General features: G+C 37.1%; 1 protein-coding gene across 1 annotated transcript in view; it reads left to right on the plus strand.

Moving 5' to 3' along the window:
• LOC307134786 (laminin subunit alpha-2-like) overlaps positions 1 to 13,694 on the plus strand; it is a gene marked incomplete at both ends in the record, with an annotated part of 100,668 nt that overhangs the window by 79,206 nt on the left and 7,768 nt on the right. The window contains 2 exons of the mRNA XM_079830783.1: positions 8,551 to 8,664; positions 11,292 to 11,393. Coding sequence (XP_079686909.1) covers positions 8,551 to 8,664; positions 11,292 to 11,393 — 216 coding nt within the window. The remainder of the gene's footprint in view (positions 1 to 8,550; positions 8,665 to 11,291; positions 11,394 to 13,694) is intronic.

Genomic DNA, 13,694 nt, shown 5'->3' on the forward strand with positions numbered 1-13,694 from the left:
AAAAAACTATCCAGATAAATCGTGCCATCCGGACAGAGTGAATTTGATTGTGGTTGGATGAGAAGGATAAACACAAACCATTCCGACACCCTATTGGGTTGTACGCGATCAATCACGCCTGCACCTGCACAAATCACACACCATGCTGCCAGATAGGGCGGGTTCTCGCCGACGAGCCCGCACTTTCAGCCAATCAGCGATCAGCAGGCAGACGTGCTCATTCATGACTTTAGCCGGGTTTTTAGCGCAATGACTCGTAGCTGTATATTCCAGTGATCGCTATGCCAGTGGCATAAATATACAGTAAGTTGTATCTACAGTAAAGAGTGGGAGAGTGACTCAACTCTCAAACGTGAATTACACCTGTGACTCGAAGACTCTTTATAAATATAACCATGACTCCAGTCCATCATCATATATACACACACTTAGGACATCTGCAACTCAACCCCGACAGCTGCTGAAAGAGGCTTAAATCAACCATTAATCCGTTCTGACTGTGCGTGTGCCATGTACTTCACGAAAGACATACTGTAGTTTTGTGAACGCAAAGTGCAACACAATGGTAAACGCATTGTTATTTTTTGTTGGCGGATTATTGTATAGTATCAATGAATTACGCATTTTGAAAGTGGTGTGAGCATTAACGTGTGAAATGCCTGTTTATTACATTGCTTTTTCCAATCTCTATATTGGGCACTTTTTGCACATAAATTGTGTTTTTTCTGAGGGAATGCCGTTTTGACAGTTTCTACTTGGACATATAGTCATATTTGATCCGTTTTACTGGGAAATAGATTTTTTTATCATCAATGTTATGTTTTAAGGAGATAAAATGGTAACTTATCAACATTGATTGGTATGGCAATAAAATAATAATATCACATTATTTTGGCAGTTAAAGTTTTGGGATTTTTCTTGGAGTGACTAGTTGCTTATAAGTATTGTAAAGGTGCAAAAAGTCAAAATTCAGAGGCATGTTATCAATAACCATTTTTTGCATATAAATGTACATTTGGTGAGTTTTTGGGCTGGAAATTGTCGACCCAATCTGGCCACACTGATCACACATTCAAATAATGGTTATTGATAACATGTCTCTGAATTTAGATTTTTTGCTCAGTACACATATGGTTCTTTAATGTATTTGCATTGTCCTAAAATGCGTTCATTTTCAATGGGAATATATGCAGCTGAAACAGGTAGCCTATACAACTAAAACATTTCAACATTAACTTTTTAATATAACATTATAGTCATTATGGCCTTTAGAAACATTTTTTTTTTGAGGAGGTGGGGTATACACTGTGGCGCGGCCTAATATTTTGTCCTTAAAGGGATACTTCACCCAAAAATGAAAATTCTGTCGTCATTTACTCACACTCAAGTTGTTCCAAACCTGTATGAGTTTCATTGTTCTGAAGATATTTTGAAAAATGTTTGTAACCAAGCAGATAGAGCAACCATTGACTGCCATAGCATTTTGCCCCTACTATGGCAGTCAATGGTTTCTCTATCTGCTTGGTTACAAACATTCTTCAAAATATCTTCAGAACACAGAAACTCATACCTGTTGGAAGTACTTGAGGGTGAGTAAATTATGACAGAATTTTCATTTTTGGGTGAACTACCCCTTTAATGGCATTTTTTTCCCCTTACATTACTTTTACTTTTATACTTTAAGTAGTTTTGAAACCAGTACTTTTACACTTTTACTTGAGTAAAAAGCTTGAGTTGATACTTCAACTTCTACAAAAGTATTTGTAAACCCTATGAATGCGAATACTTTTGGCACCTCTGTTTAACTCTTAAAACGCAGTTATTGCTATAAAAACTCTAAATATCTACAGTGTGTTTATGATGGCAAGAAATGACAACGCAAACACACTGGTGTCGTGATTTACTATCTAACAGGGGACCGAGTCATTGTGTTTAACATAATCATTATTCAAAGAGGATCTGCAATTAATACATTAGAGAAATATTTCTGCTTGATTTAACTCTTAAAACTCAGTTATTGCTATAAAAACTCTAAATATCTACAGTGTGTTTATGATGGCAAGAAATGACAAAGCAAACACACTGGTGTCGTGATTTACTATCTAACAGGGGACCGAGTCATTGTGTTTAACATAATCATTATTCAAAGATGATCTGCAATTTATACATTAGAGAAATATTTCTGCTTGATTTAACTCTTAAAACGCAGTTATTGCTATAAAAACTCTAAATCTCTACAGTGTGTTTGAGATGGCAAGAAATGACAAAGCAAACACACTGGTGTCGTGATTTACTATCTAACAGGGGACCGAGTCATTGTGTTTAACATAATCATTATTCAAAGAGGATCTGCAATTTATACATTAGAGAAATATTTCTGCTTGATTTAACTCTTAAAACTCAGTTATTGCTATAAAAACTCTAAATATCTACAGTGTGTTTGAGATGGCAAGAAATGACAAATTAAACACACTGCTGTCGTGATTTACTATCTAACAGGGGACCGAGTCATTGTGTTTAACATAATCATTATTCAAAGAGGATCTGCAATTAATACATTAGAGAAATATTTCTGCTTGATTTAACTCTTAAATCTCAGTTATTGCTATAAAAACTCTAAATCTCCACAGTGTGTTTGAGATGAAGAAATGACAAAGCAAACACACTGGTGTCGTGATTTACTATCTAACAGGGGACCGAGTCATTGTGTTTAACATTTTCACTATTTATATATAAAGTGATGACCTGTGATTATTACCTTAAAGAACAATTTCTGCTTGTCCAGTCCTATATTTATTTATTTTTTTATTGGTGCAAGAAATCAAATCTCACTCTAAAAATCTCAAAAACAAAGGACATTTTTGGGGATTTTAGAGAGCAGAAACTATGTTTTAATGAAAAATAAATCACACATTGAAATACCTTTACTGTAAAAAAAATTCAGGTCTCCAATTGAAAATGTTCTAGTGACCGGTCACATCTAAATTTTTCAGTTGGCCAAATTTAATTTCTGTAAATTGATGCACTTTAATTCAATTAAAATTCAAGAAATTCAATTTGGCCAACTAAAAAATGTAGATGAGATCGCTCACTAGAAAATTTTCAATTGGAGACCTGATTTTTTTTACAGTGTTGGTGTTCTTGAAAATAAGCTTAAATGAGAGATGTGGACGGATCATATACTGTAAGTATGAAGACACAACAGAGAATGAATTTCTTAAAGATAATTCTTAATTTTAAGAATTTTTTAATTTCTTAAATTCTTTTCTGTAATGTCCACAACATGGCTTTTTCTCCGTTGTGTGCTCATTGTGTTCCCTGATGCCTGTGTGAACATTATATAATTATATATATATATTAAATAATGAAGACAGACTTGACTGCCAGCTCTCTTCCCTTTCACACACACAGCTCCATTGCAGGCTATGGAGGTCCCCTGTTGGATAGGTAGACATCGGTCAGGTCCCCTCTTGGCATGTTTAAAAAAAAAAAAAAAAAATGCTTATTTGAAGTTATATTATGAAAAAAGACCTTAAAACAAAATTTTGTATCTAAGTTTTGTTTCTTCAAAATGACTAGAAACACAAGTCCCCTCTTGGTCAGTGTGGAGTGATGGTCCCCTGTTGGTAATATAGACGTGTATGTGTGTGTGTGTGTGTGTCTCTCTCTCTCTCTCTCTCTCTCTCTCTGTGTGTGTGTGTGTGTGTGTGTGTCTCTCTCTCTCTCTCTCTGTGTGTGTGTGTGTGTGTGTGTGTATCTGTTTAGGGTGAGTTATATATGTGGAAATGATCATATGAATTGGCGTTGAGTCCATTTACAGTGCTTTCTTAATATATATCCTATCCTTTATTCCATAAAGTGCATGTTTTATTGATTTAATGGATTAGTTCAGTGCTTGTGGAAGAGCGTCTTCAGCTGTTTTTGAAAGGTCCATCTGCACGTTTACACAGGAATAAACACAGACACACTTTCAGAGTAAACGGCCCTTTATTAACTTCACAGCACTAGAGAAGCGTCCCGTCAGGACGGATGAAGCGGTCGCAGTGAGTATTAACACACACAGCTCTTATGAGTGTTAGTGAAGGCATGGCTCAACGGCTACTTTCAATAAAAGATCCAACATTATCAGGAATACTTTTAGCTGTGTTGCTGTGTGTCATGAGCAGTTGAGTAGACTGATAACACTAACGGACGCGAGTGTGTGTTTATAATAAACTCGTCCAGCGCTGGACACATATCGTCCAGTTTGACGTGCTCATGACCCGTTCAGTGGATGTCGGCTGTTCTCCTGAAGCTGAAGCTGAATATTTTTTCTCATGTTATGCGTCAGTCACCGGCGAAACACACTCTGATGTCACTGTCTGAAATAAATGGTGTTTCTCAGACACTGTACACTCATCTGATTTAATTTCCCACACTGCCATTATGAGCATCTTTAAAGTCCCCGGGTGTCTCTCTCTCTCTCTGCAGACAGTAAAGTTAAATCAAGGGCAAATGAAAGGCTAAATGAGCCTGGAACATAACGATGATGAATAATGTCTGTATTATGGTTATGTGACGGGCATTATTACAGCACATTATACATCAGCATAGAGCACCGGAACAGATTAATAACACACACACACACACACACACACACACACACACACACACACACACACACACACACACACACACACACACACACACACACACACCCACACACTTGACAGGACAGTGATCAAGATGAACATGCATATGATTTCCTGTTTATTCAGGAGTGTGGTGTGTTGAACTGGGTCAGCGCTGCTGCTGCTGATGTTCTCTGACCTCTGACCTCTCTCCACTGCTAATGTTGTCATTACTCTGAGTTTAAAGCGTTCACACAAACGGCTTTTCATATCCAGGCATATTAGACTGTGCTTTGCATCGACTTTTAAATTCTCAAAGGAAGGATCCATCAGGTTGTGTTGTTTCATTAATTACATTGTCCAACAAATACACAAAACACATTCTTCCATAATCGTCCTAAGTAATTTAATTAAATGTTTTCCCATATAAAGACTGAATTTAGATTGACATGCTTAAACACGTGCAGATGTTTCAGTGGTTATGTCTCATATTCTCTTAAATGCTGGACCCTATAAGTTCATATGAATACACTCTTTACACTGAGTAACACAGTTTATCTCTATGGAAACAGCTTTCTTTTGGTAATGTTAAATTAGAGACCAGCTCACACTGAGACTTCCAGACGTTTCTCCACCGAGAGTTTAAATTGCTGTGGAGAAACGTCACATTACCTGGAAATTGTGGGTCTTTACATATTTCACACATAGATCTGTGTTTCACACGGTGTGATGGAGATTGTGTGCTATTGTGAAACACACTGTACAGTGCTGGACGTTGATTAATGTGTCGTTAGCTCAAACTTTGCGCTAACTTTCAGTTTATTGAAAAATCTTTTTGCATATAATATTCCCAAAATCAGATTTTTGGTTTGGTTTCAGAAAATGACATGCACCAAAAGCTATTTTTGCGATTAGATGAGATCACACAAAGGATTTGTTTCAAAAGTTTTATTATCTTGGCATAGCCTGCGAAGTTCTCCTATAAAACATCGCAAAAAGCTCAGGACTGATTTTGTACCGAATATCAACACAGATGTGAATGAGCTAAATGAGCAATATAACACCGCAGTCATGTGATATTGCTCTTTATACAACAGTTTCTAGATCGGCAGAAACAAGCGGAGTGATACCAATTGTGAAACAGTTTCCGTGTGATTCTAGTAGATATAATGCTCTCAGCCAATCAGATTCAAGAACTAGAACCAGCTGTTGTATATAATCAATGCTGACATTCAGACCAGATTGTTAGAACAGTTCGATAAGTTAATATTGAATATAATTATTATTTTAGTGGCAGTTACTTTGCCTTTTTTTTTTGCTCTACCAATGAATAAGTTCCAAACAGACACACTGCCGATCCAACACAAGATAACACTCGATAGCTGTTTTATGAATGTGTGTTTTTAACCCTCATCCGTCCCTCGGGTCATTTTGCCCCGAAATTAATTTTTGAAAAGAAAGTGTGCATCAGAGTGGTCCAAGACTTTTGTCGCACTTGAACCACGAATACACACACACATGACTGGATCCGAGGAGTTTATGTGGTTGAAATACAAAAAGTAACAAATCAGTCCCTCGTGGGTCAATTTGTCCCCCTTAGGAATTAATGCAGTGCTTCAGTATACATAGAAAAACCTAAAAATGCTGAAAATTAAAACTAAACTTTACCAAAAAATGATTTTATAATGTCTGCATGTGTATCTGAATGCATTCTGAAGATACACTGACTTTAGCAGAACAGCTCATCCACTCCATACAGAGCTATAAGGACATCAAGAGTCATGAAATATCATCTTATTTTATAATTTTTTCAACAAGAGGTAGGTAAAAACACCCAATGTGAGGCATTCTGAGCTGAATGAACAGGGTTATGCATGAAATTGTGAGTTATTTTTAATTTAAGTTGAAAGAACATGAAGAATGTGCTTAAATTCTATTATTTGTTGATTGAATGTAATAATTGAAAGGTAAATAAAAATAAAAATAAGAAAATCTCCAAAACAAATTGCATAAAAAAATAGAAAAAATATGACAAAAATTAAATGATATAAGCTTTCTCAACAACGGTGGCAATAAAAAAAGACCATTCAGCTGCATAATGGATGCATGCTGGGAGTTTTGTACTATGCTGGCACCTAGCATGCATTGCGACATGAAACCTTTGATTGTCACTATTGTTGAGATTCATATGCTTATTGTTGATGTCTGTGTGTGTTCATGCAGTCATGCAGGAGATATTTTATGCGCTATATGATTTCAATATCCTTCAAAATAACTGGTTACTGAAATATTGCTGGATCTCATGCTGCAGAATCACTGAGCTACTATAATCAATAAATACAAAATTAAAATACCCATAAAATTAAAGATTAGACACAGGAAGAGATCAGTGAACCAGATCTGGGCATCATCACAACATAACCAAAAACACCTGATCAACCTCCTCTTGGGTTTTTCTTGCCAAAACAAATGCACTTTATAAACACACTGTCACAGCAGCCAAAGAAAAACTACTGTTAAAGAGTCAAGAGCCCAACTAAAGCAAACACCGATCCCCATCATGGTGACTACAAACGTTATTATTTCCAATAAAACCGCAACATCTAAATCTCTGTTAATATACTTATTTTACTTAAGTTCACACTGGTTTCCACTGGTTTCTGCTTGTCTCTTCTCTGTATTCTGTTCTTGTTTATCTGTCCTTCAGTGTTTCTGCTTGTTAACAGCAGGTGTTCATCAGTATCTGATATCACTCTCTTCTTTTCATTCACTCTCTCAAGTGGACTATATACGGTAACACTTTAGAAGTAGGAAGTAATGCAGGACTAATGAGAAGTATTACATTAACACTATAGCTACTTCTATTAACTAATATAGAAACAATCTTAACTAGTTAGTAAGTAATATAGAATTTAGGAGATAGTTCCTTGTTAAGTAATCAATAATTACTGAATGAGATTAGCCTAATTAATATTAACTAACTGACAAATTATAAAGAACATTATTGTGTGTCTGAGATGTAATCAGTCTTCATTTTTTACTATGAATAAAGTCATAAAATGCATCAAGCGTTACCTAGTCACTATGCAGGAACTACTAGTGATCTGGACCATTATTTTAAAGTGAAAAACATCTTTGTTTTAATAAAATAATGGTCCAGATCACTAGTAGTTCCTGCAGTCTACTGTTGATTCACAATATATTCCTGTAGGCTACTTTCCCGAAAACGATACATATTACCCAGGATACATTGTTTTATATGGAATATTACTGTTTTAATGGAAAATGTTATGTTACTGTCGGAATTAAGCTTTTTTTATAGCAAGGTTTTCCAGTGTAGAGAGCTGTGCGATAATATAGTTACATTTTGTGAATTTAAATAATTTATTTAATAATTTAAACAACCAAGCCATTGAGATTTGCTATACGGTATATATCGCTTTATATCGCAATGTCTAATGTCTTCCACAGCTGAACATTATTTAATATTTGATAATATCTGTATTATGTGTATTACGTAGTAACCATTTTAAAACAGGTTGTGTAATATTGTGAATATTGCGGCTCTGATTGTGTATGGCATCAGCAAGACAGCATCAGTTCTAGAAGTGGATCACAACACCATCATTACAGACACAAACGCCTTACAAACATGCTCGAAATCTTCTCTTCATTGGTTTTATGGGGCTCCCTGAGTTTTTACAGGAAGGCTTTTCCATCTGTCCTTAGTCTCAACATATTTGCCTACAGTTTTACTGGTCATTGGCGTTCACACATGGTATGAGTTAGTGTGTGTGTGTATGTGTGTGTGTGTGTGTGTGTGTGTGTTTATGTGCTGGCTTGTTTTTCCTGCTCTCTCCAGATGTGTGTAGATGTCACGAGCACAACACAAACAAACCAAACTTTGTTTGTAGAGCTTTGCCTGTTTGTGTCTCTGTAGGTGGGCTCTGTCCATATCAGGCCCATACTTGATATTAAAATAAACGGGCTGAGACGCAGGGGTCGTTGGGGCGTCGCGGGGGTTGATTTCATGGAGAGAGGGGTCACAGCGGAGGTTGGAGGGTAGAATGTGCTAGAGTTGCTTGTCTTTAGTTTTGAGCTTTCTCATTTCCTGTAAGATGTGCTGCGGGTGATGCTCTAATTCTCACTCTCTCTTTTAATTTTTTCCCATTGAGTCTACATATGCATTCATGCTCAGTCATAGTATGTGGTTTTTTATTTATTTGCAGTCAAAACAAACTCACTAATGATAAAGAAAGCTAGTAGCATGTCCATTCTTTGAAGGACCACTGAATGTAAGTTGCACAGCATTTTCATCTGATACCTTAATTTGACCATGCTACTACTCAAGCGTGGTACACGAGTCCTGAAAACTGAAGCTAAAGTGTCTTGATCGACCCCAGGTGGCTGGATGCAGTATAACTCATAAACCCCGCCCCCTTCTAATGGGACATAGACAAACGAAACAATCAAATTAAACTCCAAATAAATTTTTTCCAAAGATGGTTTCTGTCATTATAGTCTGTTTTTATCACACAGATGTTAGTTAGTGTTTGTTATTTAAATAAGTTTGGTTTTAGTTAGTTATTTGATGCTATAAAAACGTGGGTGTGACATCATGATTGACAGCTGAGATTGACGGCTTCACTGAGCGAAGTAGTCGCCAACAGACTTTTCCGAAACTGTCATTGAGGCACCAACTGACTTTTTTCGGAAACTTCTGGAGGAGATTGGAGCTTTAACTTTAATTTCTACAACTCCATAACTGTGTATTTCACAAAAAGGTCAGGGGTGTGTGATTGATTAGGCGTGAATGTAGGCGGGACCTTGATACCGCAGCTCCACTTCGTGCTCATGACTGCGACTCGAGACTTAAGATGTCAGCGCCATTTAGACACTGGCAGCTACACTTACTACAATTGAAGATGGTGAAGGTGCGTTTTCCATCTTTTTTTTACAGCCTATGGTATTACCGCAATAATATTTGCCAATGCAACTTGATGGAAAGAGGAAGCTATTATCACGTTCCTATTAAACAACTACATTTATGTGAATTAATACACGTGTTTTAAGTGACCTCAGCAAACTAAACGAATTACTCTGTTGACTCGCGCATGATTAATTTTTGCTTATTGTTGATGTCTGCGGGTGTCGTGCAAGTCATGCAGGAGATATTTTATGCACTATATGATTTCAATATCCTTCAAAATAACTGATTATTTTTTCTTGCCAAAATAAATGTGCTTTATAAACACACTGTCACAACAGCCAGAGAAAAACGAATGTTAAAGAGTCAAGAGGCCAACTAAAGCAAACACTGATCTCCAGCATGGTGACTACAAACGTTATTATTTCCAATAAATCACAACATCTAAATCTCTGTTCATTCTCAACAAGAACGTTTGTACATGTATGAAAGAAATAATGTCAAACTGGTTTCACACTAGATTTTATCTGAACAAAAATACAGTAAAAATGCAAAATATTATTCCAGTGTAAAGCAGCTGTTTTCTATGTGAATATATAGTAAAGTGTAATTTATTCCTGAATTTGTATCATCATTACTCCAGTCTTCAGTGTCACATGATCCCTCAGAAATCATTCTAATATGATGATTTGCTGATCAACAAACATTTATGAGTATTATCAATGTATCAACATTTTTGTAGAAACTCTGATACATGTTATTTTTCAGGATTCTTTGACGAAGAGAAAGTTCAAAAGAACAGAAGTAGAAACCTTTTGTGACATTATAAATGTCTTTACCATCACTTTTGATCAATTTAATGCATCCTTAATGAATAAAGTATTATTTCTTTCCAAAAAAAGACCCATCAAACAGTGTGTATATATCATATTTTTGTATTACGGCAATGAGAATTTGAGGGGAAATACACTTAACTGTCATGAAAATAATGTCCGAAAACCGAATAATCTTAATGGTCCTTAAATAGGCTTAATTTTGTCTAAGCCAAACATCATTGCATATTGTTCCTATTGATTTTGGCGTGAAAAATGGCATTTCTTGGGCGATTTGCCCAAATGCCATTTCTGGCTGACCGGACAGCCGCAGTGCTGAAAAATCAATAATTTTTTCTTGTGTTGGTCTGGAGACAAACGTCTCCCCTCCTTCCTTTAGACATGAGCAGTCAGAACATATAAAAGTGTAACAAGCAAGACGTTTTGATATTTGCTTTGAGTAGCACTCGATGTGAATGCCGTACGAGTCTGGGGTGTGTTGGAGAGATGAGCTCTGACCTCTACTCACAGGGCACCGCAGTAAACCCAGCCAAATCTGCGGAGATTTATTTGCCGTTGAATTCTAGGAGAGTGTAGGAGTATTGTACGTGTGTGTGTGGGCGTGTGTGTGTGAGTAAAAAGCCAGGATTGGATGCAAAAACACATGGTGGAGTGTTGTTCTCCCCGGTTCATCCCTCAGTGTGCTGGACTGATTTAACTGTACTGATTTGCCCTGCAGCGCAACGTTACCCAATAACAGCGAAAGACCTGGAGAGGAGAATGTGCTCTACTTTGTTCAGAGAGGGGAGAGATGTGTGTGTGTGTGTGTGTGTGTGGCTTCATCAATAATCACTGAGTGTTGAACTTGTTTTCGACCTTTTCTTAAAAACAGACACGTTTGCTGACCCTTGCTCCTGCTTGTGTGTGTGTTTGCGTCTGCAGATCTTGGCGTATGGAGGCAGGCTGGTGTATACGGTCTCTTATGACACGGAAAGCAAAGACGACCCGGTTCGCATCATCAGAGCTCCTGATGTCATCATAGAGGTACGTTTGTTCAATCGCAAACACATTCACACTGGGTTCGATAGGATCGAGTGAAATAAACGGGTTCTCTCCACTGTTCATTGTGAAATATGCAGCCAGACCTTTCCGACCTTTAGGCCTCAAAACTAAACAGAAATTTTCTCTTCAACAATAGCATTGGAAACTTGTCTGACAATGTGTCTTGGCTTCCTCTAAACTGACAAATTTGACTGTCAAAAAAAGCCGCTAAACGCCACCTCTGTCAAAAATGAGCGTATGTTCATCAAATGCTTTCGCTTCAAATCCGCTAAATCCCAGTGGTGGGGGGGGGGTCTTTTTATTTAAAGAAATTAAATAATTTAAGGATCAAAAGGGATTTAATGGAATAAAGAAGAAATAAGAACAGTAAAATAAGTTCTATGTGTAATTATAGCCTATATAGTTGTGAAGTAATTCATTTAAACCCTTTGCGAATAATATTTTAATTTGAAAAATATTTATGCATTCACTCTTGTTTGTATGTCTAACAGGTCAAAAATGTTAAAAACAAATTGTCTCGTCACATTTCGTTATGAATGACATCATTTAAATTATTGTATATTTTCAATTCAAAATGGAGAAATTACATTAAAAAAGTTGAGTAGTTTGCATGATTGCATCACTGTATGACCTGTAAACGTATCCATTATAAAACAGTTGTCAAATATTAAATGTTTAACTACTTATATCTTATATATAATATTCAGTGAATATTAAGATGTTCACAACAAAAAAAGACTAATGTTTATAAAGTCCCAACTAAAGCAAACACTGATCCACATAATGGTGACTATTTCATTCAGTGATTCGACTTGTTAACAGCAGGTGTTCATCACTCAATTAATAGCTTATCTCGTTCATTTTAACACTGCTTCAGTGTTACTTTTAACACTTTTTAGTGTGGACTCAAATACACTCTGAGGAGAGTTAATTTAACTGTGAGGGCTTAGGGTACTCTTTTAAACACATCACAACGGTTTCGCCAGTACATCCGAGTGAACGAGATGGAGGGAAGTTAACAAAGGAAGGGCATAACATTTTCATTTGGATTCGAACACCCCCCCCCCCCCCCCCCCCCCCCCCCCAAAGAAAAAAACAAAAACGAACTAGAACTCTTGGTGGCATAGGGCCTTATTTTAACGATCTGAGCTCATGGTCTGTAGCACATGGCGCAGGTGGTCTTAGGGTGTGTCCGAATCCCCTTTTGCTAATTTAACGAACAAATGTGTCTTTATGTATGTGTTGGTCAATGGTCAGTGTTTTCAGTTCCTCACAATAGCAGCTCCAGCAATGCTCCTGATCACACCTGGTGTTCAGACCAGACGCCCATGTGGGAACAGATGCTCCAGTGCATTTGATATTTAAAAAACGAGGAGCTGGACGTGAACATGAGAACTGCGTCCGGCTGAAACTAGCAGAACACACTTGCGTCGCACCTGCCGTTACATTGCGCTGGGTGCATGAAAGGGCCCATTGAAAATAAACAGAACAAGACATGAACGTGACAGTAACCTTGAGTTGAAATGCTCAGAGGAGTCAACCAAAACCACAAGTAGTACATGCTGTCATTTCTGAAAAAAAAAAAAAATTATGCGAATCAATACATTGTAAAGTGCCAACAGCAAATCAAATAAATGTAATTTTGTGAAGAATGTGTTTTCCAACATAAAAGAAGGCATTACAATATTTAATTTAGACTTTGGATGCATTGAAATGAAAGTATGCGAGAGAGTCAGAGCCACAGGGTTTGCACTGTAACAGTGTGTTAGCGTCTAAATGACCTCACCTTTACCCAGAGATCCCATTACCTGAGCTCAGCCCAACAATCATGCCTTTCACTAACACCTCGGCTCATCTATTCAGTCATGTGGGCGTCCAGAGCGCAGCGCGGTCGTCTTTGTTTTGTCTACAATTGGTCAGAATTATAGTGTAGATGTGTAACTGGACTGGAGCTGTTTATGTCTGTGAGTGTGTTTGTATACGTGCGTTTATGCGCAGCTGTGTTTATGTTTGTGCGAGCCTTTTCAGAACGCTTACGTCTGCATGTGTGTGTGTAAATGCACGCTTGAGGATGCGTTCACATACCTGTTTGTGTGCAAGCAAGAATTTGTTTAATTCGTGTCGGCTTAGCTCAGCCGACGCAAGTCATACTCTTCTTTATTTAGTCTCCACATAAAAGCACTCTGATAATATTTGGTTTATTCATGCCATGCTAAAGATTTTCGGCAGAATGAAGTCTCGACTATATGCAAATCAGTGCGACTGTCCTGCAGAGTAAAGCTT

Source organism: Gobio gobio (assembly GCF_949357685.1).
Source record: "Gobio gobio genome assembly, chromosome: 12".
NCBI classification, from domain to species: Eukaryota; Metazoa; Chordata; class Actinopteri; order Cypriniformes; family Gobionidae; genus Gobio; species Gobio gobio.